The sequence below is a fragment of the Hemitrygon akajei genome, chromosome 32 (assembly GCF_048418815.1).
Source record: "Hemitrygon akajei chromosome 32, sHemAka1.3, whole genome shotgun sequence".
Lineage (NCBI taxonomy): Eukaryota > Metazoa > Chordata > Chondrichthyes > Myliobatiformes > Dasyatidae > Hemitrygon > Hemitrygon akajei.
In genome coordinates, this window is record NC_133155.1 from 32305351 (window position 1) to 32332584 (window position 27234).

Sequence of the window (27234 nt, forward strand, 5' to 3'; positions counted from 1 at the left end):
CCATCCTGATTTGGAAAATTAACATTGTTCCTTCATCATAACTGTAAGCAAATCCTGCAACCCTCCTTCCAACAGCAGTGGGAGCCCCTTCACCAGAAACTCTGCAATGGTTCCAAAAGGCAGTTCATTCCCACCTTCTCAACGACACTTTGCGATAGGTAATAAATGCATCTAAAACTATAATAAATAGATATTTAATTGTCAAAATAAACATCACGTCCGATCCCCCTAGATTAGATTTACCGTCGGCTCAAATATTTTTAAGGAATTCTCTGGTACTTTAATTAATCCCTTAAATCGCACCTCATAGTGCCAGTGCTGCTGATTGGTGGATTGCTGCTTGCATCGCCAACCTGGCAACGGACGCGTCAAGGCAACAGCGGAGCAGCCGGGTGAGTGTCGGCCGACATGTCGCTGCGAACGCTGCCCCTGCTCTTCATTAACCTCGGCGGAGAGATGCTGTACATCCTCGATCAGCGGCTCCGGGCCCAGAACATCCCGAACGATAAGGCCAAGAAAGGTGTGGAGCGTTGTTGCTCGGGGTAGGAGAGCCTGGCGGGCTGGCGGGCTGGCGGGCGGGCGGGCGGGGCGAGTGAGATCCCGGGCAGTGGGAACGAGCGGGGTCCCCGGGGAAGGGGGGAGAAATCGAGTGGCGGGGATCGAAGGCGAGCGGGCCATGAAGAGAGGCGAGTTATCTGATCTGTAATGTTTTAAGGTTTATCCAACACCCCCCCCCCCCGGACCCAGAACAGTGTCTAAGCAATGAACTAGCTTCCCCACTCCTGTTATCCCAAATCCCTAGACTGCTGTGATTTTACAGTGAACCACCGCCATGCCGTAGTCTGATAAACTAATCAAATGTACGTCCTCTTCCCCCTCAGGACAATAAAACCCTACCAGCGACTAGCATTTCCACCTCTAAACCCCAAGTGCAGGTCGGTTAACTTTATAAAATATTAACCCAATTATTTTCCATCCTACAATTCTTACTGTTACAGGTGCTGGATAAACTGTAAACATGTAAACATGCACCTCGTCAAACCCCAATGTCTCATGACAGCAATGTATCAATAATATACACCCAGACAACCCTCATACAAACACTTTTGAGTTATTCAGCAGTTACTGTTGCTGACTGGAGTTATTGTGCTGTCAGGGGAAAAAATCATAAAAGTGTGAAAGGTGCTTTCTGCATCTTTTCAGATTGGTTTTGGAAAAGTTGGAGTAGTTTAAAAAAATAGAATTTCACTAGTTATTTTCTTTTGCTCTTCCTCCAAGTTTCTGACTTGTTTTAAAAAATTGCTGCGATCTTGGTCATCACTAACCCATTCAGAAGTACTGTGTGTATGACTGTTTTGAAGACAAGATGAGACTCCACTGTGTTCTATACCCTTCCCTGGTCAAAATACTGGCTCTTGTCATGTATGTCCTTTCAGTGGGGCACTAGAAAGCTATGTCAGATGGTCATGCGTGGTCCTTTGAAGAGTGTCTGCTTGCGCAGTGTTAGAAATCAAACTGGTCTTTGGAAAATGAATGAAATTTGCACAAACTGAAGATGCTAGACTCACCTTCCAGGTCAGGCAACATTTCACCTGCAAGACTGTCTACAGTATCTGGTGCTCTTGGTGCAGCCTCCTCTACATCGGTAAAACCCAAATAGATTGGCGGACTGCTTGGTCAAGCACCTTCACTCCGTACACCACAAAAGGCAGGATTTCTCGCTGGCCACCCATTTCCTATTCGGACATGTCAATCCACAGCACCTTTTACTGACCCACACTCGAGTTGGAGCAGCAACTCCTCATAGTCCATCTGAACGAACTCCAAACTGATTGCATGAACATCAGGTTTATAACTTCTTGTAATTTCTCCCGGATCCCCTTTCTCTCTTTTTCTGTTCCTTGTTCTCGTTCCTCTCTCACCCCTTCACCTCTCCTGCCCATCATGTCCCTCTGGTGCTCCCTTCTTCCCTTTCTGCAGATTTCCAGCATCTGCAGAATCTCTTGTGTGTGTGTGTACTAGACTAGTATCTGGGATGAGAGAGCTGACTATGCAACTGATTAATAAAGTTTGATCTGTGAGAGCTAAGGAGAATGAGGGGTGATCTCATTGAAACATACTGAGTGGAGGAACCACAGCAGATGCTGGAAATCTTCAGCAACACACCAAAAATGCTGAAGGAACTTAGCAAGTCAAGATATGGAGGAAAATGACATTTTGAGCCAAGACTCTTCAGTGAGAAGGCAAAAACAAGAAAAAAATGGATAGGGAGAGGGAAGGAGCACAGGCTGGCAGGTGATAGGTGAATCCAAGTGAGGGGGAAGATAGATAGGTTGGGGAGGGAGTGACAATGATGTGAGAAATTGGGATGTGATAGGTGAAAGAGGCAAAAGACTGAAGAAGGTGGAATCTGATAGGAGACAACAGTGTGTCATGAAGCAAATGGAAGGAGGTGGGAAACGAGGGAAGAAGGTGTAAGTGATGGGCAAGGGGAGGGGATAGAGAGCGGGTAAGGGGTCTAGAGGGATAGGAGAGAACAGAAGGGGGGAGGAGTAGATTAGAGGTGAGTGATTACCAGAATTTGAAGAAATCAATATTGATGTTGTCATGTAGGCAACTACCAAGATGGAATATGAGGTATCTTTCCTCTGATCTGCATCTAGCCTCAACTGGACAGTAGATCAGGTGTGGGTAGACATGTCACTGTGGGAATGGGAAGTGGAATTAAAGTGGCTGGCCACTGGGAGATGCTGACTGTTATAGCTGACAGAGGGAAGGTGTTAGATGAAGTAATTTCCTGCTCCTCTCCCTCCCCCCAATCTGCCTTACCTGGAAGGACATTTTTGGGCCTAAATAGTTGGAGGAGGAGCTGTAACATTTGGGACAGTTGCAGGGCTAAGTACTTGTAGGAGGATCAGTGGGGGAGGGATGAGCAGACAAGGCAGTCACAGAGGGCATAATCCCTGCAAAAAGTGGTTAGGGAAAGATGTGCCTAGTGCTGGGATCCGATTGGAAATTGCAGAAGTTGCAGAGAATGAGATGCTGGATATAGAGGCTCTTGGGGTGGTAGATAGGGACAAGGGGAATCCTGTCCTTGTTACTGTTGCAGATGAGGTCGACAGGGTAAGGTCAGACATGCGGGAAATGGAATATATGTGTGTGAAGGCTGCGTAGATTGCAGTGGAGAGGCAACCTGGCATTTTGAAAAAAAATGCTTCATATTCTTGGAATGAAAAGTCTGATTATTGGAACAGATGTAACATAGAAGGGAATAGCATCTTTGCAAGTCATAGAATGGGAAGATGTATAGTCAAGATAACGGAGGGTTAATGGATTTGTTAAAAAATATCAATAGATAATCTGTCTCTGGAGATGCAAATAGAGATCAGGAAAAGGGAGAGGGGTGTCAGATATGGATCAAGTGATTTTGAGCGCAGGGTGGAAGCTGGGGGTGAAGTTACTGAAATCGGCAAACTTAGAATGGGTGTAGGAAGCACCATCAATGCAGTGTCAATGCGTTGGAGAGCGTTACTTGGGTAGGCTTAGAACATGGGTTATTCCCATGTAGCTGATGAAAAGACAGGCATATCTGGGGTCCATGTAAGCTCCCACTCCTCCATCTCTCCCCAGTCTGCCTCACCTGGAAGGGCCTAAATGGTGAGAGGTAGGAAAGTGTAAGGGGAGATGGTCTGGTGAAAGTGGAAGGAACTGAAAGAGAAGTTGTTACAGGTGAGCATCAGTTCTACTAAATGAAGGAGATTGGTGTGGAAGGAAACTAACTGGGCCTGTTCTCAAGAAAAAAGCATAGAGCCTTGACATACATGGTAAAAATGATGCAGTTGGGTTTAGGAAACTGAATATTGTTGAAGTGATGGAGAGTATGCAAAGTCAAGTTGAGATATGTGGACACAAATTCAATGGAGCAGGAGCAGGGGGAAGTGGGCTGCTGAAGTGGTTTGGTTTGTGTAACTTACATAGGAGGTAGAATGGGAAGTGTGGGGTTAGAGTACAATGAGGTTGGAGACTGTAGAGGAGAGATCAAGGGAGGTCAGAATCAGAATCAAGTTTATTATCACTGGCATGTGATGTGAAATTTGTTAGCAGCAGCAGTTCAATGCAATACATAATCTAGCAGAGAGAGAAAAAAATAAAAATATAATAAATAAGTAAATTATGTATATTGAATAGCTTATTTTAAAATGTGCTAGAACAGAAATACTGTATATTTAAAAAGTGAGGTGGTGTCCAAAGCTTCAAAGTCCATTCAAGAATCAGATGGCAGAGGGGAAGAAGCTGTTTCTGAAACGCTGAGTGTGTGCCTTCAGGCTTCTGTATCTCCCACCTGATGGTAACAGTGAGAAAAGGGCATGCCCTGGGTGCTGGAGGTCTTTAATAATGGATGCTACCTTTCTGAGACACCACTCCCTAAAGATGTCCTGGGTACTTTGTAGGCTAGTACCCAAGATGGAGCTGACTAGATTTACAACCTTGTGCAGCTTCTTTCGGTCCTGTGCAGTAGCCCTTCCATACTAGACAGGGATGCAGCCTGTCAGAATGCTCCCCATGTTACAACTATAGAAGTTTTTGAGTGTATTTGTTGACATGCCAAATTGCTTCAAACTCCTAATAAAGTATAGCCGCTGTCTTGCCTTCTTTCTGACTACATCAATGTGTTGGGACCAGGTTAGAACCTCAGAGGTTTTGACACCCAGAAACATGAAACTGCCCACTCCCTCCACTTCTGATCCCTCTGTGAGGATTGGTATGTGTTCTTTTGTCTTACCCTTCCTGAAGTCCACAATCAGCTCTTTCATTTTACTGATGTTGAGTGCCAGGTTGTTGCTGTAGCACCACTCCACTAGTTGGCATATCTCACTCCTGTACGCCCTCTTGTCGCTACCTGAGATTCTACCAACAATGGTTGTATCGTGAGCAAATATGTAGATGATATTTGAGCTATGCCTAGCCAGACAGTCATATGTGTACAGAGAGTAGAGCAGTGGCTAAGCACACACCCCAGTTGATCGTCAGCGAAGAGGATATGTTATCACCAATCCGCGCAGACTGTGGTCTTCCGGTTAGGAAGTCAAGGATCAATTGCAGAGTGTGGTACAGTGGCCCAGGCTCTGCAACTTCTCAATCAGGATCAGGATAGAACACGATGATGTTATGCTTCTCAGTGGGGACCTAGTTCGGCGTAAGTAAGAGGAAGTGTCTTAGAGCTGCCATCTGGCCTTGGCAGGTAGAGGACAATTAGCGTGGAGAGAAGAGTGTTTAGAATAGGTGAGGGGAGTGGTGAAGTTCTGACAGTTAAGTACCAGTGGCATTAAAGAGACCTATGGTTAAAGGCAACTATGATTTGTAAAATAATTGTACCATTTTTAAAAATTGTTATTTTCTTTTCATATGCCTTGTATGAAAAATTGTATTGGCTACAGGCAGACTGAAAATGTTGTTGCTCTAGCTTCCCACTAATATTTGCAATATTTTGCTTTTATTCTGTCTTTTAACTTCCCTTGTCAGCCATGGCTGCCTCATCCTCCCTTTAGAATGCTTTCTTCTGTAGGATGAACCAATCCTGTGCCCTCTGAATTACTCTCAGACACTCCAGCCACAGCTGCTCAGCTGTCATCCCTGCTAGTGTCCCCTTCCAATCAACTTTGCTCAGCTTCTCTCATTCTCTGTAGGTTCTTTTGCTCCATTGTAATACCAATTTATCTGGTTATGGCTTCTCCCTCTCAAACTGCAGGGTGAGTTCTATCATATTATGATCACCATTTCCTAAGGGTTCCTTTACCTTAAGCTTCCTAATCAAGTCTGGTTCATTCCTCAACACCTTATCCAGAATTCCCTTTTCCCTGGTGGGCTCCAGCCATAAGCTGCTCTAAAAAGCATCCTGTAGGCATTCCACAAAAGGAATTTGCAAAGCTTAAGTATAAAAAATAGAAGCCCCTTATGTATGTATTTAGACTTCTTGTTGACGATACCTGAATTATTTTGACACATTCAGTTCATACTCCTCATTATTACTCTCCCATGTGAATCTCAAATCTTCCTGTAGAGAATAACAGTTGTGGGAAGGTGTTTTTCTATAAGGTTGATTTGTATTCTGGAATAAATAGATTTCCCTTCCTTCTAATAATTTCTATAATAATTTATGTAAATAAGCAGTAGTTTCAGTTTTTGGAAATCTGAAAAGAAAATGCTGGAGCAGGCAACAAATGTGAAAAGAGATAAACTGGGTTCATGGTTCCTGTTGACATGTCATCAGAAGGGTACAGCAAAGGTAGTTTTATAGAAAATCATCAAATTCATTTTTCAATCCTGAAAACTAGTCAGAAAATGCAATTGTGATTATCCGAGAAATTGATCAGTGTGAAGAAGCCGAAGATGGATAGGTTAGAGCATATGTGTCAAACACAAGGCCCGCGGGCCATATCCGGCCCGGCGTACAATTATATCCGGCCCGCGAGATCATTTTAGATAGATCTATTATTTTAATTATTAATGGCCCGGCGATATGAAGCGCTGATAACACACAAACTACAGATCCCATAATGCAGCACAACAGCTGCCGATAGGCTACCCGGGAACATTCCCGCGTCAAGCGTCTGTTGCTGTATACAACGCTATTCTGAAGTCAAAGCTAACCCCTAACAATGGCGAAGAGAAAAGTGAAGGCATTTCAAGTGAAGCTGCTCTTATGGGAGACACAAATGCACCAGTGCAACTTGCCTCATTTTCCCTGTTGCCAAGTAATGTTGAACCAGGTCGGCGCAATGATGTTCCCAAATGTGCACTTTGCTGATAAACTGAGCGCACTTCGCACTGAGTTCGCACGGCGCTTTGGTGACTTTGAAGCACAAAAAATTAATTTCGAGCTGCTTCGCAACCCATTTGCCGTCGACGTGGAAACTGCACCTGTACAGATTCAGATGGAGCTGATAGAGCTGCAGTGTAATGGGACACTAAAGGCAAAGTACGACACTGCAGGGCCCGTACAGTTTATTCGCTCCATTCCTGAAGCAATGCCTCAGCTTCGTCTACATGCGGCTCAAACCTTGTGCATGTTTGGTAGCACATATCTGTGTGAGAAGCTTTTCTCAGTGATGAAGATTAACAAAACATCACACAGGAGTCGTCTCACTGATGAACACCTGCAGTCCATCCTGAGAATCTCCACAACACAGAACCTTACACCAAACCTAAACGAACTTATTGCCAAGAAAAGATGCCAAGCATCCAGCTCTGACAAAACGGCATAAGAGCAAAGAAAACTGAGTGTTTTGATTTGTTGTTGTTTTAACTTTTGCTGAAAAGCACAAATTTTATTTATATTTTCAGGGTTTTTTTGCAGCATGCTCATATTTCTAACTTGTATAATACTGACAGGAGATATTTTTATGGAGAGCAAAATATTTAAGTTATTTAAAGTTTTAGTTTATTTTTTCTGGAATAATATTCCTGTCTGTTTTTATTCATATTTATGTTCAAAAAATGTTTAGTTTTAGTGTGTTCAATAAATGTTTATCCTGTTCGGCCCGCGACCTAAAGTGTGCTTTGCGTTTTGGCCCCATGTGCAATTGAGTTCGACACCTCTGGGTTAGAGTGTAATGGAGAACTAAAGTGACAGGTGAGTGTTTCCCCAAATAGAAGTGTTTTGTGAAGCATCGCCCAATGTCTTCTTGGGTGGTGAAGACCATATTGTGAGCATTGAGTGCAGTACACTAAATTGGATACTTCATTAAGCATCTTCACTCTATCCACCACAAAAAGTGGGATTTACATAAGACCATAAGATATAGGAGCAGAAGTAGGCCATTTGGCCCATTGAGTCCGATGGTTACCCATTTCAATTCTATTTCCCATTCCAATTCTATTATCTCAGTCCAACCTCCTCTACTGGCGTGATGAGGCTACACTCAGGTTTAAGGCGCAACACCTTACATTCCATCTTGGTAGCCTCCAACCTGATGGCATAAACATCGATTTCTCGAACTTCTGATAATTGTCTACCCCCCTTCACCATTCCTCATTCTTGTTTCCCTCTCACACCTTATCTACTTACCTGCTTATCACCTCCCTCTAGTGCTCCTCTCCCCCCTTCCCTTTCTTCCATGGTCTTTTAACCCCTTCTGTTAGATTCCCCCTTCTCCAACCCTTTATCTCTTTCAGCAATCAACTTTCCAGCTCTCTGTGTCACCTCCTCCCACAGTTTAACCTGTTACCTGCCTTCTTCCTCCCTTCCCCTACCTTCTTATTCTGACTTCCCCTTCCTTTCTAGTCTGGATGAAGGATCTCAACCCAAAGCGTCGACGGTTTCCTTTTTTCCATAGATGCTGCCTGACCTGAGAGTTCCTGCAGCATTTTGTGTGTTGCTTTGGATTTCCATCATCTGCAGATTTTCTCCTGTTCACATTTATGCTTGTTTTGTCATCAGCCCCATAACCCTTCAGTTCACGGCATCTCAAGTGTACACCAAAGAATTGTTAAGTATGAGAGTGTCCCCAAAGACACTGAGTTTCAGGTCCTTATCTTCATCTATTGTTTTACCCTTGCTGGTACTTTATATCTCTCGATTTTTGACCCTCTGCTAGTAGAGCCTTCCTGTTTACTTCATCTAGGTACCTCATCACTTTGTGCTTAATTTACCTAATCTGATCCAATCCTTCCTTGTGGCAAGGATTTTCCATTCTTGACAATATTCTCCATAAATCCCATGTGCTCCAGCAAAATTGTATTTATCCTCAAATATAATGGTCAGAACTGTTCATTATACTCAAGTTTCTGACTAGTACATTGCAAATCAGTTTGATTATAACTGGTTTAGTCCTTGGCACCCAACTAAAATAACCTAAACAAGCACTGTATGAGAAGAGTTTGGGTGTCCTGATAGACTATCAACATCAGGAAGGCTAATAGAATGTTGGGCTATATAATGTGCTCAGTGGAGTTCAAGTACAGAGACATTCCCCTTAAGCTGTGTTCTGAGGCCACACCTTGAGTACTGTGTACAATTTTTGTCTCCCTGTTTTGTGAGGGATGTGAAGGCACTGGAGAGAGTTCAGAGGAGAGCGACTAGACTCATTCCAGGTCTGCAGGGTATGAGCTATAAAAGAAAGATTGAAAGAATTAAGCCTTTTTAGCCTAAGTAGGCATAGAATGACAGGAGGCATAATAGAAGTGTTTAAAATCATTAAGGGTATAAGTAAGGTGGATGCTAGCTGCTATTTCAAAATTAATCTATCGACGAGGACACGGGGCCATAGGTGGAGACTGGTTAAAGGGAGATTTCAGACTAAAATCAGGAAGCATTTCTTTACGCAGCAAGTTGTGGACATGTGTAACAAACTACCTAGTTGTGTAGTTGAGAGTAGTATCTTAGAGACTTTCAATCTAAACTGGATAGTTATTTCAATGGACTGTGTGAATAGGATTTTGACAAGCTTTGTTGGGCTGAATAGCCTGTTCTTGTCAAAAGCTTTCTAATATTCTAATGATTACATCTTCTGTACAAGTCCTGGTTTCAGCTGTTCAGTTCTATCCCCGGAACTGTATTTACCTGCTAGACTGTTGGAGGAAATATTAATGTTTTGAAATAATTTATATGTTTCTTCTCTTTTCAGTAATGAATGACATTGTCAGTACGATGTTTAATAAGAAATTCATGGAAGAACTATTCAAACCTCAAGAGCTGTATTCTAAGAAAGCCCTCAGAACTGTGTTTGATCGACTGGCTCATGCTTCCATTATGAGACTGAATCAGGCTAGCATGGATAAGGTGAATAAATATAAATGCCTTGCCTAATTCTTTTGTCAATGTGTTGGTTTTTTAGCTACATAAGTGTATAGATAGATTCTTGTTTTAATCAAATACTAGAGAATATTGAAAATTGTTTTTGGATTACATCTACTTTTGAACAAGCTCTTAGAAACTGATACTCTCTTCGCTTATGTCCTTTTCAATGCTCTGATGTTAAACAGTAGCAGTTTGAAAGATTCTTATTTTGCCAGTCAATGGCAATACACATTTTAACTCAAACACTGGCTCAGCTTCACTCCTTCACATATTTTGGGTTAATAAATCTGGGAATAACCATCTGTAAATAAAGCTAGCTACTTCCTTGAAGAAGTTGAGTCAAAAAAGTGGGACTGTCATTCTCTGCAAGCTTTTGAGTACCAATTAGTTGGTTCACAACAGGCAACTTGTTTCCCCACATCAGCTTGGATGTGAGAGTGGATCCAAAGTCCTAATCTCTAAGATAAAGTTTTGGAGATGGACTAGAGTGGGAAAGGACATGTATAAAGAAAGAAACAACTAAGATTATTATTGGTTGGGGTAATGAGTTTATCTTAATCCTGTGTGCATCAGGTAGTTTTCTTTTTCCACATACCTCCAGCTCTATGACTTGATGACAATGGCATTCAAGTACCAAGTACTCCTCTGTCCAAGGCCAAAAGACCTACTGTTGGTCACATTGAATCATATGGATGCAGTCAAGGAATTTGTACATGATTCTCCAAGCATTTTAAACCAAGTAGATGAGACATTCCGACAACTGATTGAGGTGAGTGTTGTTTTCATGTGATTCTGTGATATTTATAATTACAAGGCAAATATTCAATCTTAGATCAGTTTGTCCTTGAATATGAATGAGAAATGTGTGGTACAGTGGTTCTAAAGATATCATTTACTGAGCTCAGAAATAGAATCAGTTTAATATCACCAGCATATGTTTTGAAATTTGTTAACTTTGTGGCAGCAGTACATTGCAATACATGATAAATATAGAAAAAAACTGAATTACAGTAAGAATATATATGTATATTAAACAGTTAAATTAAAATGAGTAGTTCAAAGCTAGAATTTTTTTTAAAAAAGTAGTGAGGTGGTGTTCATGGTTCAATGTCCATTTAGAAGTCGGATAGCAGAAGGGAAAAAGCTGTTCCTGAATCACTGAGTGTGTGTCTTCAAGCTTCTGTACCTCTTTCCTGATGGTAACAATGAGAAAAGGGCATGTCCTGGGTGATGGGAGTCCTTAATGATTGATGCCACCTTTCTGAGGCACCATTCCTTTATAATCAGAATCAGGTTTATTATCACTGGCATGTGACATGAAATTTGTTAACTTAGCAGTAACAGTTCAATGCAATATGTAATCTAGCAGACATAATAATAAATAAACAAGTAAATCAATTACATATATTGAATAGATTTTTCAAAATGTGCAAAAACAGAAATACTGTATATTTAAAAAGGTGAGGTAGTGTCCAAAGCTTTAATGTCCATTTAGGAATAGGGTGGCAGAGGGGAAGAAGCTGTTCCTGAATCGCTGAGTGTGTGCCCTCAGGCTTCTGTACCTCTTACCTGATGGTAACAGCGAGAAAAGGGCATGTCCTGGGTGCTGGAGGTCCTTAATAGTGGATGCTGCCTTTCTGAGACACCGCTCCCTAAAGATGTCCTGGGTACTTTGTAGGCTAGTGCCCAACATGAAGCTGACTAGATTTACAACCTTCTGCAGCTTCTTTTGGTCCTGTGCAGTAGGCCCTCCATACCAGACAGTGATGCACTCTGTCAGAATGCTCTCCACGGTACAACTATAGAAGTTTTTGAGTGTATTTGTTGTTCTCTTCAAGGTCTTAATAAAGTATAGCCACTGTCTTGCCTTCTTTATGACTACATCAATATGTTGGGACCAGGTTAGATCCTCAGAGATCTTGACACCCAGGAACTTGAAGCTGCTCACTCTCTCCACTTCTGATCCCTCAGTGAGGATTGGTATGTGTTTCTTTGTCTTACCCTTCCCGTGTTCTACAGTCAGCTCTTTCGTCTTACTGTTGTTGAGTGCTTGGTTGTTGCTGTGGCACCATTCCACTAGTTGGCGTATTTCACTCCTGTCTTGGCGAGCACTGTGAGGGTCATGTTTTTTGACTTCTCCAGTGCGTTCAACACCATCCGCCCTGCTCTGCTGGGTGAGAAGCTGACAGTGATGCAGGTGGATGCTTCCCTGGTGTCATGGATTATTGATTACCTGACTGGCAGTACGTGTGCTTGCAACACTGTGTGTCAGACAGAGTGGTCAGCAGCACTGGGGCTCCACAGGGAACTGTCCTGTCTCCCTTTCTCTTCACCATCTACACCTCGGACTTCAACTACAACACAGAGTCTTGCCATCTTCAGAAGTTTTCTGATGACTCTGCCATAGTTGGATGCATCAGCAAGGGAGATGACGCTGAGTACAGGGCTATGGTGGGAAACTTTGTCACATGGTGCGAGCAGAATCATCTGCAGCTTAATGTGAAAAAGACTAAGGAGATGGTGGTGGACCTGAGGAGGACTAAGGCACCGGTGACACCTGTTTCCACCCAAGGGGTCAGTGTGGACATAGTGGAGGATTACAAATACCTGGGGATACGAATGGACAATAAACTGGACTGGTCAAAGAACACTGAGGCTGTCTATAAGAAGGGTCAGAGCCGTCTCTATTTCCTGAGGAGACTGAGGTCCTTTAATGTCTGCCGGACGATGCTGAAGGTGTTCTATGAGGCTGTGGTGGCCAGTACTATCGTGTTTGTTGTTGTGTGCTGGGGCAGCAGGCTGAGGGTAGCAGACACCAACAGAATCAACAAACTCATTCGTAAGGACAGTGATGTTGTGGGGGTGGAACTGGACTCTCTGACGGTGGTGTCTGAAAAGAGGATGCTGTCCAATTTGCATGCCATCTTGAACAATGGCTCCCATCCACTCCATAATGTACTGGTTAGGCACAGGAGTACATTCAGCCAGAGACTCATTCCACCGAGATGTAACTCTGAGCGTCATAGGAAGTCATTCCTACCTGTGGCCATCAAACTTTACAACTCCTCCCTCGGAGTGTCAGACACCCTGAGCCAATAGGCTGGTCCTGGACTTATTTCTACTTGGCATGATTAACTTATTATTATTTAATTATTTATGGTTTTATATTGCTATATTTCTTCACTATTCTTGGTTGGTGCGGCTATAACGAAACCCAATTTCCCTCGGGATCAATAAAGTATGTCTGTCTGTTTATCTGTCTGATACTACAGAGGCTGGTATCCATGATGGAGCTGACTAATTTTACAACTTTCTGCAGCTTATTTTGATCTTGTGCAGTAGCCTTCCCACACCATAACAGATGGTGATGCAGCCAGTCAGAATGCTCTCCACTGTATGTCTGTAGAAGTTTTCAAGTGTTTTAGGTGACAAACCAAATCTCCTCAAACTACTAATGAAATATAGCCGCTGTTTTGCCGCTTTTATAGCTGCATCAATATGTTGGGACCAGATTAGGTCCTCGGAGACACCCAGGAGCTTGAAATTGCTCGCTCTCTCCACTTCTGATCCCTCTGTGATGATTGGTGTGTGTTCCCTCGTCTTTTCAGTCAACTCTGGTTCTACTAATGTTGAATGCAAGGCTGGTGCTACATCATCACTCAACTACCTGATATATCTCGCTTTTGTACACCTTCTCATCACCATCTGAGATTCTGCAAACAGCGGTTGCATCATCAGCAAATCTATAGATGACATTTAAGCCACGTCTAGCCACACAGTCAAGGGTGTAGAGAGAGCAGGGCAGTGGACTAAACACGCACCCCTAAGGTGTGCCAATGTTGATTGTCAACAAACTGAGCTATCAATGCTATTGCGGACAAGGTAGGCTGTTTTAGGAATGGTTTAAAAACTCAAGTGGAGCTGTACCTGATGAAAAGAAGAGACTGCAATATCAGCTTCCTTGTTTGTCTAGACAGAAGCTGATTAGTCAATATTTAATTTGAGTAGGTTCAATATGAGATTTGAGATACACATGCAGAGAGAAATTAGAATAAAATTTAAGCACAGGAGAAACTAGGAAAGAACTTTGGATGAAATTTTGCTCTCCGATTTCAAATAACTTGTCCCTCTGCCCCTTTTCCTCTTTGCAGGTCCTCCTGCACACACCCAAACCACTCTCCCCTTCCCCGATTGTCCAGTTTCTTTCATCTCCCCAACATTCCTCCCACTTGGTCCCCTTTCCCCACTGTTCCCATTTGCCAACCCACCTCTGTTATTTAGTTCTGTGTTCCACCTCCCTTTCTGATCAGATTCCATCATCTACAGCCCTTTGTTGTTCCACCTATCATATTACTGAAAAATTAACGTTGAACAACAGATGCAGATTTGATTATCAATATTATCATTTGATGATCTATTATCTGCAGCCCTCTGATCTCTCAGCCTCTACCTCCAGCCTTCCATTCCCAACCTGACTCCATTTGCCAATCGCCCGTCCTAACATGGATCCACCTATTACTTGCCAGCTCATCCCCAATCCTCAGCCTCTCACCTTTTCTTACCATCCATCTCACCTGCACTCTTTCCACCCAGTGGGATTGTTTTGACCTGGATTGCTGATTGTCAGTTACCCTCCACACATACTGCCTGACCACTGAATTCCTCCAGCTGTTAGGTTTTTGGTAGGTTTTACAATATGACTACCTCTTCCTTAAGAGAAACTCTACATAAATCTGCTGGAATCCCCCCACTGCTTTAGTTTGTCTTGATTTCATGTGTAATACTGTACCAAGTATTTGGTTGGTTGTCCAATCAAATTTAATAGCCTGCCCTTCCTCAACCAAGACCTCCCCAGAAAAGTGAAGGTTTTGCAGTTCCTTTTGGCAAGCGACCACCTGGATAGTTGCTTTTATTGCACTAGTTTTCTCTTGTGCACTTGTGCTCAATATTTCACCACATACAGATGCTTCATTTTGTCCTGACCTCTAAAATATTTGTACTTGTAATAGCAACTACCCATGGAAGATCAAGTCATTGCCTCGACTTTAATCATCTTTGTTCGCCTTCTCCTGCATTGTGTGAGCAACATCCTGTTCTTGAGTGCCTGAAATAAGAGGGAAAGTATCAGATTGTGGGAAGGGGAAAAGGAAAATAATTAGATGTTTAAACTTAGTTAAAAGGGATGAATGATAAGGGAGAAAGATGTATCCATACTTATATCCACATTGTTGATCTTTACAACTATGCCACATTGAGTATCACAGTTGCATAGTGGTTAGCATATCGCTATTGCAGCACTAATGACTGGGTTTAATTTTGCCGCTGTCTGTAAGGAGTTTGTATGTTCTGCCTGTGACAGTATGAGATTCCTCTGATTTCCTCTTAAATTCCAAAGCCATATGGGTTAGTGGGTTAACTGTTCGCATGATTGTAATTGGGCGGCATACAGTATCTCTAAATAAAATCATCTTTCCAATGATATTTGGAATTCAAATGATATTTCCAATGGCAGTGAATAACCTGAATTATGTATAATCTGGTTTATGTAATAAGCATGAGTGTTTGCAAGTTGTTTTTATGATGCTTTTGTTAGTGTTAACTCTGTGAGGGCAGGATAAACAATACAAAAGTTGTAATTGTGTCATGATTCTTTGTTGAGCTGTTATGTAGCTGATGAGTTATATTACTGAAGAAAAATTTGTTGACCTTACTTGCATGCACGTCTTCAGAACAAAATCTTGCACTGACTATTGTTGATATTTCTTCCTGTGCTGCTCCAGTATTTGCCTGCAGGGTCACATTTCAAGTTCATTGTCGTGGCATATATACCCTGAATATATGCTCATGACAATTAGCTTTTTGCTGCAGCAGCAGAGTAAATTACAAGCAGAACATAAATTACTTAAACATAAATTAACCTTGTAAATACCTGACTAAATGATTAAAAATAAAACAGTTAGAGTAAGTTGAAGGAACTATAACTTGAGGTGGTCAGATCAGTTCAAGAGCCTGAAAGCAATGGCGAAGAAGCTGTTGTTGAACCTTGAGGTGTGAGCCCTCAGGTTTCAATACTTCCTGTCTGATGGCAGCTATGAAAAAGGGACACGACCCAGATGGTGGGGATCTCTGATGATTGATCTCACCTTCTTGAAATGTTGCCTCTTATAGATGTCCTCGATGGTGGGGGAGAGCTGTAACTATGATGAGACTGGCTGAGCCATCACTCAATGTCACATTTACGTTCCTGTGCATTGGAGTTTCCATATCAGGCGGTGTTGCAGAATGCTTTCCACTCAACTTCTGCAGAAGTTTGTCTTCAAAAATATGAGGTGAAGTGCAACAAGGAGGCAAAATTGATAAAGGTGATGATACAGGACTGAAGGTGTTATATTTGAAGCACATGGAGTAAGGTAGATCATGTAGTGCAGCTAGCAAATGCCAGATATGAAGTTGTGGATGTCACTGCGACATAGCTGAAAGAAGCTCATCGCTGGGAGCTTAATAGTATGAAAGAGGTTTTTTCCAGATATATAAAAAGTAAGAGAGGGTATTGGATCACTGGAAAATGCCTCTGGAGCAGTAACAATGGGGGACAAAGACATGGCAGACAAACTTAAACAATATTTTGCGTCAGTCTTCTATGGAAGACACACCAGTGGTATGCCAGAAACTCGAGAATGTCAGTTGGGAGAAAAGGTGCTTGGGAAGCTGAAAGGTCTGAAGGTAGATTAGTCAGCTGGACTGGATGGACTACACCCCAGGGATAGCCGAAGAGATTGTGGAGACATTAGTAATGATCTTTCCAGAATCACTGCTTCTGGAATGGTTCCGAAGGAGTGGAAAAATGCAAATATCACTCGAAGGGAGGGAAGCAGAAGAAGGGATATTATGGGCCTTCGAGCTTGACTTCAGTAGTTGGGAAGGTGTTGGATCCCATTATTAAGGATGAGGTTTCAGAGTACTAGGAGATGCATGATAAAGTAGGCCAAAGACTGATTTTTTTTTACTAAAGGAGAAACCTTGCCTGACAAATCGGTTGGAATTCTTTGAGGAAATAACATGCAGAATAAACAAAGGAAAGTCAGGTGTTGTTTACTCAGTTTTTCAGAAGGTCTTTGACAAGATGCTGCATATAATGCTGTTTAACAAGATAAGAGTCCATGGTATTACAGGACAGATATTAGTATGGATAGAAGATTGGCAGGACGCAGAGAGTCAGAATGAAAGGAGTCTATTCTGATTGGCTGTTGGTGACAAGTGGCATTCTGCAGAGGTTGGTATTGGGACTGTTCCTTTTCACATTATATGTCAACGATTTTGCAGCCAAGTTTGCAAACAATACAAAGGTAGGTGGAGGGGCAGGTAGTGTTGAGCAGAGGACTTGGACAGATTAGGAGAATGGGCAAAGAAGTGGCAGATAGATAGATAGATACTTTATTGATCCCAAAGGAAATTATAGTGTCACAGTAGCATTACAAGTGCACAGATATACAAATGTTAAAAGGGAAGTAAGAACAAATAAAAATAAATTACTTTAAAAGTAAGATGTACCAGATTTACAAGTCAAAGATTACAAGATCACTTCCCTGGCTATAGGCCCCCATTATAGAGCTTGGTGGCTGAGGGTGAGAATGAGCTCTGTTACAAGAACCGCCCCTTGTAATAATGATCAGTGAGTTATAGAGAATCTGTACCGACAAGTAACTTTTATTATTTTAACTAAAAAGCACGTGGGTTCATACTCTATCTCCCTGTGTGCACCCTACTAGAAGTCCCTGACACTCTATGAACAGTCAATGAAGAAAAGGTTATTACCCGGGAAAGGAGACTGTGCTGACCAGGCGTTCCTCATGGTCCTGATCACCACATGCCCACGGGATCCTCCTTATCCACAATGGTTGGTCTCTGGTTGCTGGAGAGTTATCGCTCCTACGTATTTGGGGCTCCTGAGTCTTATACTGTTCCTCATCAACTGAACTGTTGGATCTCCATCCCATTGGCTTAAGGTCACCTGACCTACCTGGGTCACCTTACTGTTGATTGTACAGGACTACAACCAACATTGTTTTGTGGTTCTGCCCACCCCAGCCTTTGGTTCATCCCCCAGCCCCCACTCTTTTACCTCCTCTATTTTTTTCTAAATCTTTGAAAACCTGGTACATTAATCACCCATTCGTGCCCCTCTCTCAACTAAATTTTCTGTAATGGCTACAACATCATAGTTTCATGTACTGATCCATGCTCCAAGTTCATCACCCTTATCCATAATACTCCTAGCATTAAAATACACACTTCAAACTATCCAACCCATCATATTTCTTATTTCAATTTTGCCTTTCAGTACTTTCCCTGACATATACCTTCTGGTTTGATCCTTCCCTTAGTGACCTGGGGCTGTGGTCCCAGCCCCCTTCAAAACTAGTTCAACCTCTTCCGAGTAGCATCAGGAAACCTCCTGGCCAGCATATTAGTTCCCCTCCAGCTCGGGTGCAACCTGTCCCTCTTGTTCTGGTCACCCTTTCCCCAGAAAAGATTTCAATAATCCAAGAACTTGAAAACTGTCCCCTACACCATCTCTGCAACCACTCATTCATATGTGCTATCACCCCATTCCTACCTGCACTAGACCCTGGCATAGGGTGTAATCTGGAGATTACAACCTTGGAGGTCCTATTCTCCAGCCTCTTTCCTAACTCTATCTACTGACTGCGTAGGACCTCTTCCCCTTTTCTGTGTATGTCACTGGTGCTGAAATACACCACAACTTCTGGCTGCTCCCCCTCCCACTTGAGAATATCCAGCAGCCGCTCTGATACATCATGGACCCTTGTACCCGGGAGGTAACACACCATCCCTGGTGTCTCTTTTGCAACCATTGAATCTCCCTTCTGTTCCTCTATAACTAGCACACTGCCTGACTTTCCCCTTCCCTCCGAGCCGGTCACAGTGCCCCCCAGCCTGGCTGCTATGGCTGTGATCAGATGGGTCGCCTCCCTCCACAGCCAGTATCCACAGGGGTATACTTGTTGCTGAGGGGAATGGCTACAGGGGAGCCCTGCACTGGCTACTTCATCCCGTCACCCACCTACTGTCCGAAGCCTGTACTCTGGGTGCTTCAAAAGTCTCATCTATAATATCTTCAGCCTCCCGAATGATCCCGAGTACATCTTTGTACTGAAAGCTAAAATCTAATGTATAGGGGTTACAGTGGAGTAAAGGAATTGCAGAGGAGCTGGCCAAAGTTGATTAGGAAGGGATACTGGCAGGGATGACAGCAGAACAGCAATGGCTGGTATTTCTGGAGCAAATTTGGAAGGTGCAGGAAATGTACATCCTAAAGATGAAAAAATAAATATATACTCTTCTCTTTTGTCCTATATTCTCATTCATGGAATTCTTTGAGGAAATAATATGCAGGATAAATAAAGGAGTACATAGAACATAGAAGTCTACAGCACATTGCAGGCCCTTCGGCCCACAATGTTGTGCCGACCATGTAACCTACTCTAGGAACTGCTAAGAATTTCCCTAATGCATAGCCCTCTATTTTTCAAAGCTCCATGTACCTAAGGGTCTCTTAAAAGACCCTATTGTATACGCCTCTACCACCATCACCGGCAATGCATTCCACCACCACTCTGTGTGGAAAACCTTACCCGACATCCCTTTTGTACCTAATTCCAAGCACCTTAAAAGTATGCCCCCTCGTGTTAGCCATTTTAACCCTGGGGAAAAAGCCTCTCACTATCCACACGATCAATGCCTCCCATCATCGTATACACCTCTATCAGGTCACCTCTCATCCTCTATTGCTCCAAGGAGAAAAGGCCAAGTTCACTCAACCTATTCTCATAAGGCACCCTCTCCAATCCAGGCAACGTTCTTGTAAATCTCCTCTGCACTATTTCTATAGTAGATGTTGTTTCTTTGGATTTTCAGAAGGCCTTTGACAAGGTGCTACACGAGGCTGCTTTATGAAATAAGAGCCCATGGCATTGTGGGATAGTTACTAAAAAGGACAGAAGATTGGCTGGCTATCAGAAGGCAAAGAGTGGTAATAAAAAGGGCCTTTTCTGGTTGGCTTCCAGTGAGTAGTGGTGTGCTGCAGGTGGAAGGGAAGGTAGTACTGAGGAAGCAGAGCATGTATGGAAGAACTGAGGCAGACTGGGAGAAATGGACAAAGAAGTGACAGATGGAATATAATGTAGGGAAGTGTGTGGTTAAGCACTTGGGGTGAAGGAATGAAGCACAGAATATTTTGTAAATGGGGAGAAGATTTGAAAATCAGAGGTAAAAAGGGTCTTGAGAGTCCTTGTGCAGGATTTCCTAAAGATAAACCTGCAGGTTAAGTCGATGGTAAGGAAGGTACACCCAGTGTTAGCATTTGTTTTGAGAGAACTGGAATATGAAAGCGAGTATGTGATGCTGAGTTTTTATAAGACATTGGTCGGACTGCACTTGGAGGATTGTGAGCAGCTTTGGGCCTCTTATGGATGTACTGGCATTGGAGAGTCCAGTGGAGGTTCACAGGAATGATCCCAGGAATGGAAGTGTTAACGTATAAAGAATGTTTGACTCTGGACCTGTATTCGCTAGAGTTTAGAAGAATGTGGGACGGGGATATCATATTGAAACCTAATGAATATTAAAAGGTCTGGATAGAGTGGATGTGGAGAGGATGTTTCCTATAGTGGGGGATTTAGGACCAGAGAGCACAGCCTCAGAACTGAGGGATGTCCATTGAGAAAAGGGATGAGGAATTTTTTTTCCAGCCAGAGGGTGGTGTATCTGTGAATTCATTGCCACATATAGCTTGGCAGGCCAAGTATTTGGGTATAAGGTGGAGATTGATAGGTTCTTGATTAACCAGTGTGTCAACGGTTACGGGCAGAAGGCAGGAGAATGGGGTTGAGAGGAATAAAATCGGTCATGATGGAATAGTGGAGTAGATATGATAGTCCGAATGATGTAATTTTGCTCCTAGGTCTTAAGGTTTTATAGACTGCCATATTAACTATATATCTCACTACTTCAGGACATAACATAAGAACATAAGAGATAGGAGCAGGAGTAGGCCAATTGGCCCCTCAAGCCTGCTCCACCATTCAACAAGATCATGGCTGATCCAATCTTAACTCTAGTTTCACCGAATCCCACAAGGCAACAGTGCCAACCAACAGGGCACCATGCCGCCCATTTTATTTTATTATTCATCCCGCCCAAACCCATGCGATCACCCGGGAAAAAAAAACCAAGTTGCCAATTGAGGAGAAAAAAATCTGGAAAATTCCTCTCCGACCCATCCAGGCTATCGAAAACTGGTCCAGGAGATCACATGGCTGATCTAAACCTAGCCTCATGTCCACTTACCTGCTTGCTCACCGTATCCCCTAATGCCATTTTTATCCAGGAAAATGTCTATCTCTGTTTTGAATTTATTGAGTGTAGTAGCTTCCACAGCTCTCTGGGGCAGTAAATTCCACAGCCCCACTACCCTCTGAGTGAAGAAATTTCTCCGCATCTCAGTCCTGGAACGGCATCCCCTTATTTTAAGATTATGCCCCCTAGTCCTAGTTTCACCCATCATTGGGAACATTCTCCCCGCATCCACCCGATCAAGCCCCTTCACAATCTTATATGTTTCAATGAGATCGCCTCTCATTCTTCGGAACTCCAATGAGTAGAGTCCCAATCTACTCAATCTCTCATCATACATCAACCCACCCATCCCCGGAATTAACCTAGTGAACCTTCTCTGCACTGCCTCGAGAGCCAGTATGTCCTTTCTTAAATATGGACACCAGAACTGCACGCAGTACTCCAGGTGTGGTCTCACCAATACCCGGTACAACTGCAGTAAGACCTCCCTGTTCTTGTACTCCATCCCCCTAGCAATAAAAGCCAGCATTCCATTGGCCTTCTTGACCACCTGCTGCACTTGCATACTAACTTTTTGTGTTTCCTGCACCAGGACCCCCAGATCCCTTTGCACAGAAGCACTTTCCAGTTTCTCTCCATTTAGATAATAACTTGCTCTATTATTTTTCCTGCCAAAGTGCAAGACCTCACACTTGTCGGTATTATATTTCATCTGCCAAATGTCTGCCCAATCACTCAGCCTATCTATGTCCCCCTGCAGGGTTTCAATGTCCTCCGCACTCATTACACTCCCTCCCATCTTTGTGTCATCAGCAAACTTCGATACGTTGCACTTAGTCCCTTTCTCCAAATCATTAATATAGATTGTAAAGAGTTGGGGTCCCAACACCGACCCCTGCGGAACACCACTAGTCACCAACTGCCAGTCTGAGAATAAGCCATTTATCCCAACTCTCTGTTTTCTGTTAGAAAGCCAATCCTCCACCCATGCCAGAATATTATCCCCCAGTCCCATGATTTTTTACTTTAAGTAATAATCTTTGGTGTGGCACCTTGTCAAATGCCTTTTGGAAGTCCAAATACACCACATCCACTGGTTCCCCTTTATCTACCCTATATGTTATGTCCTCAAAGAACTCCAACAAATTTGTCAAACATGACTTCCCTTTTGTAAAGCCATGCTGACTTTGTCCTATTAAGCTATGTTTATCCAAATGCCCTGTTACTGTTTCCTTAATTATCGATTCCAACATTTTGCCAACCACAGGTGTTAGGGTAACTGGCCTATAATTCCCAGCCTTCTGTCTATTGCCCTTTTTAAATAAAGGAGTTGCATTAGCATTTTTCCAATCTGCCGGGACCATTGCCGAGTCCAGCGAGTTTTGAAAAATGTTCACTAATGCATCCACAATCCCGACCGCCACTTCCCTTAAGACCCTAGGATGCAAGCCATCCGGTCCAGGAGATTTATCCACCTTCAGTCCCATTAATTTATCAAGTACCATTTCCTTGGTGATTTGAATCGTAGTTAGCTTCTCTCCCCCTAGAGCCCCCTGTTTATCCAGTGTTGGGATATTTTGAGTGTCCTCTACTGTAAAAACTGATACAAAATATTTGTTCAGCGTTTCCGCCATCTCCATGTCCCCTACCATTAATTTCCCGGTCTCATCTTCTAGGAGACCAATATTTACTTTAGCCACCCTTTTTCTTTTTATGTAACTATAAAAACTCTTACTATCTGCTTTTATGTTTTTCGCCAATTTACTTTCATAATCTATCTTCCCCTTCTTAATCAATCTTTTTGTTATTTGCTGCTGATCTTTAAAAGCTTCTCGATCTTCAATCTTCCCACTAGATTTAGCTACCTTATATAACTTTATTTTTAGTTGTATACTTTGCTTTATTTCTTTACTTAGCCACGGATAACTATTTTTTCTTTTACACCCTTTTTTCTTCAGTGGAATATATTTTTCTTGATAGTTGTAAAATAACTCCTTAAATATACACCACTGATCAAGTACCGATCTACCCTTTAATCTATTTTCCCAATCCATCTTAAGCAATTCCGCTCTCATACCATCATAGTCTCCTTTATTTAAGCTCTGTACGCTTGTTTGAGATCCAACCCTCTCATCCTCTAATTGAATATGGAATTCGACCATGTTATGGTCACTCATTCCAAGGGGATCCTTTACTAGGACATTTTTTATTAGTCCTGTCTCATTACACAGGACCAGATCTAATACTGCTTGCCCCCTTGTCGGCTCAGTAACATATTGTTCAAGGAACTCATCCCGAATACACCCATTAAACTCTTCTTCAAGGCTGCCGTGTCCAACTTGATTAGTCCAGTCAATATGAAAGTTAAAATCCCCCATAATTATAGCTGTTCCCTTATTACAAGCCCCAACAATTTCCTGATTTATGCTCCGACCAACTGAGTTACAGCTGTTTGGAGGCCTATAGACAACTCCCACCACTGCTTTTTTCCCTTTACTATTTCTTATTTCTACCCAAATTGTTTCGTTATCCTGATCCTTTGAGCCAATATCATTTCGCTTTATTGCAGTGATTTCTTGCTTTATTAACATAGCCACCCCACCTCCTTTTCCTTCTTGCCTGTCTCTCCTAATTGTCGAATACCCTTGTATGTTTAATTCCCAGTCCTGGTCACCCTGCAGCCATGTTTCCGTAATTGCCACAATATCATAACCATACGTAATTATTTGTACCGTCAACTCATCAATTTTATTCCTAATACTACGTGCATTCAAATAAAGGACTTTCAAATATGTTTAACACTTATTTCCTACCTTTTCCTTTTGTACAACTTTACGCTTATCTCCGTACATTCTTTCCCCTCCTGACACACTCTGTCTTTTTATTCCTCCACTTTTACCTACATCCATTACCTTCTCCATTGTCTTTTTAATTATTTGCTCTCTAGAATCCTCCCCCCACTAGTTAGTTTAAAGACCTCTCTGCAGCCCTAGTTACATGATTCGCCAGGACACTAACCCCAGTCCTGTTCAGGTGAAGCCCGTCCCTCCGGAACAGTTCTCTCCTGTCCCAGTACTGGTGCCAGTATCCCAAGAAGCAAAACCCACTTCTCCCACACCAGTCTTTGAGCCATGCGTTTAACTCCCTAATTTTATTTAACCTAGCCAAATTTGCCCGTGGCTCAGGTAATAATCCAGAGATTATTACCCTTGAGGTTCTGTTTTTTAATTTGACCCCTAGCTGCTCATATTCCTGTAACAGAACCTTCTTCCTTGTCGTATCTATGTCATTAGTACCAACGTGTACTAAGACAACTGGATCCTCCCCCTCCCACTGCAAGTTTCTCTCCAGCCCAGAAGAGATGTCCTTAACCCTGGCACCAGGCAGGCAACATAGCCTTCGGGACTCTCGCTCTCGGTTGCAGAGAACCCTATCTATCCCCCTGATGATACTGTCCCCTATTACTACAACATTTCTATCGACTCCCCCCTCTGGAGTGGCCCCCCACTCCACGGTGCTATGGGCAGGTTGCTCATCCTCCCCACAGTCCCCGCTCCTGCCCTCACAGGAAGTTAAAGCCTCGAATCTGTTGGACAAGAGCAAGGCCTGCATCTCTTCCAGCCCTACCTCCTGGATTCCCCTACTTGCCTCACTCATAGCCACACCATCCTGTGCTTGACTGCAATCTACATTAGTTAATCTATTAGATGTGGCTATCTCCTGGTACACAGAGTCCAGGTAACTCTCCCCCTCCCTGATGTGTTGCAGTGTCTGAAGCTCGGACTGCAGCTCATCAATATGAAGCTGGACATATTAGGACATGAACAGTATATCCATCCATATTTAGTCATTTGGTTCATCCAGCTGTGCTTTGCGTTTGCTGGTTTCACCATGTTAACCATTGTTGATGTGAAACTATGTCACACAGTGACAACTGTGTACCGACAGTACCGACATAACTCATAACTTATTGCTGATCACACAAATAAATTGCTATACTTCTTTATACATTCCCATTCTGGTTCCCCTCTTACACCTTCTCTTCTCCTTGCCTGCATATCACACTCTCCGTGCCCCTCCTCCTTCCCTTTCTCCCATAGTCACTCTCCTTGTCCTATCAGATTTGTTCTCCAGCTCTTCACCATTTCCACCTTCCACCTCCCAGCTTCCCCTCCCCTTATTGTGGCTTTTTCCCCTTCCTTTCCAGTCCTAATGGAAGTGTCAGTCCAAAACGTTTACTGTTTATTCCTTTCCATAGATGCTTCCTGACCTGCTGAGTTCCTCCAGTATTTTGTTTGTGATGCTGTGCTAGAACATGGTCACTGATCCGAATGACCTTTAACCAACAAGTAACTCCACCCAAAAGAATGGTTACAACAACTCAAGCACAGTTAAATGTTTTTTATTAGTAAAAATATAATTTCCTTCTATTAAGAAAACGATGCTTTTTACAGAATATTTACAAATGGTTATTATGAATGTTAATATAAACTATGCCTCTTGATAAATTCCTCATTTCTTCACTGCTTTGTTGGGAGTATGTCCTTTCAGTCCCAACAGCAAATGTTACAAGTTTTGCTCTTTTGAGGCCTCTGGGATGAAGCCTTTTCACCACTCTTGTCACCTTGAGTCGTTGCACATAATGTCGGAGAAACTCACCAGCTGCTGCTTTCCAAAGTAAACACTCTCCGGTGGACTTTGAGTGGAGCGGTACTGTTCAAGCTCTGGGAGAAAACAGATTATCCTCTGCAGCATCATGAACATCAACCAATCTGGAACTCTCATGGTGTTGGTTCCTGGCACTCAGGAGTGATATTGCTGACTGCAGAAACTGGACCTGTTGCTGCTATTTATTGGGGGATGATCAGTTGTCACTGTGTGACATAGTTTCACATCAACAATGGTTAACATGGTGAAACCAGCAAACACAAAGCACAGCTGGACGAACCAAATGAGTAAATATGGATGGATATACTGTTCATGTCCTAATATGGCACTGCTATCATTACAACGACCATATTTGAGCACTATATTTAATGAGGTCAGTGTGTGTGTGTGTGTGTGTGTGTGTGTGTGTGTGTGTGTGTGTGTGTGTGTGTGTGTGTGTGTGTGTGTGTGTGCGCGTGCGCGTGCGCGTGCGCGTGCGCGTGCGCGTGCGCGTGCGCGTGCGCGTGCGCGTGCGCGTGTGTGTGTGATGCAAAGCAGCAATCCCTGAACTGGAAAGTAAAGAACAATTGTTCAAAGTTACCGGGATCATTCCAAAGTGTTTCCAAAGCACAAAACCTGCAGATGCAAGAAATCTGAAATAAAAACAGAACATTTGTAAAAGGCTGCAGGTTTGACCTTGTATCTTTATTTCAGATTAGCAGCAGCTGCAGTTTTTGGCCTTTGAATTTTCATGAAAGGTCATTGATGTGACCTGTTACAACTCTGTCCTTGCTGAGTATTTCCAGCATTTTTTGTTCTCACTACACTATGGAGTCCCTATCTTGTACCTCATCCTCACTCACTGACTACAAAGAGTGTGGCTGCAGTGCCATTGCACGGTTAGAGTCAGGACTGATTCATGGTGTGAAGAATAACTGCACGTCACCTCTCGCCACTGACACCCTGATATCCAGGCTCCTTAAAACCTGTCCATCCGTATTGAAAGGCTTTATACCACAGAAGCATGAGCACCTTATTATGTCCTTCAGTTCTGGGACTGTTGGCCTACGCATCACTTGTCAATGTGGTCCAAGATTTCATCATGTATAAACCTTTCGTATGTCAGGGCAAGGTGACGTTTCACACACTAAGTCTTAGATCCTATAATCAGGGCATCAATAAAGTATCAATAAAACCTTTGACTAATCTCAGAAGCTTGCATCATTTAAAAAATATATTATTGTAATTCTCAATGGAATCTTGGACTTCCTGCTTGGGTACCTTCACCCCATGCCACAAATAATAAGTATCATTGTTCATGCAACTTGGAATATGTAAAAGCTTTGATGGAATTCCTATTAAAATCAAGTAAAAGAAATTTAAGATGCCAATTTTTGGTGTTAATTATT

At 42.8% G+C, this 27234-nt stretch overlaps 1 protein-coding gene across 2 annotated transcripts in view; it reads left to right on the plus strand.

Annotated features, from left to right (window-relative positions):
* Positions 1-316: 316 nt before the first annotated feature.
* The window catches only part of oscp1b (organic solute carrier partner 1b), a 62389-nt gene continuing 35471 nt past the window's right edge, over positions 317-27234 (plus strand). Inside the window, exons 1-4 of one of the 2 annotated variants that reach the window (XM_073034603.1) lie at positions 493-520; positions 882-935; positions 9627-9781; positions 10401-10568. In XM_073034603.1, the coding sequence (XP_072890704.1) occupies positions 9629-9781; positions 10401-10568 (321 nt within the window). In that variant the 5' untranslated portion in view covers positions 493-520; positions 882-935; positions 9627-9628. Of the gene's footprint in view, positions 521-881; positions 936-9626; positions 9782-10400; positions 10569-27234 lie in introns of both variants that reach the window. The other variant, XM_073034602.1, reaches the window with a different exon arrangement.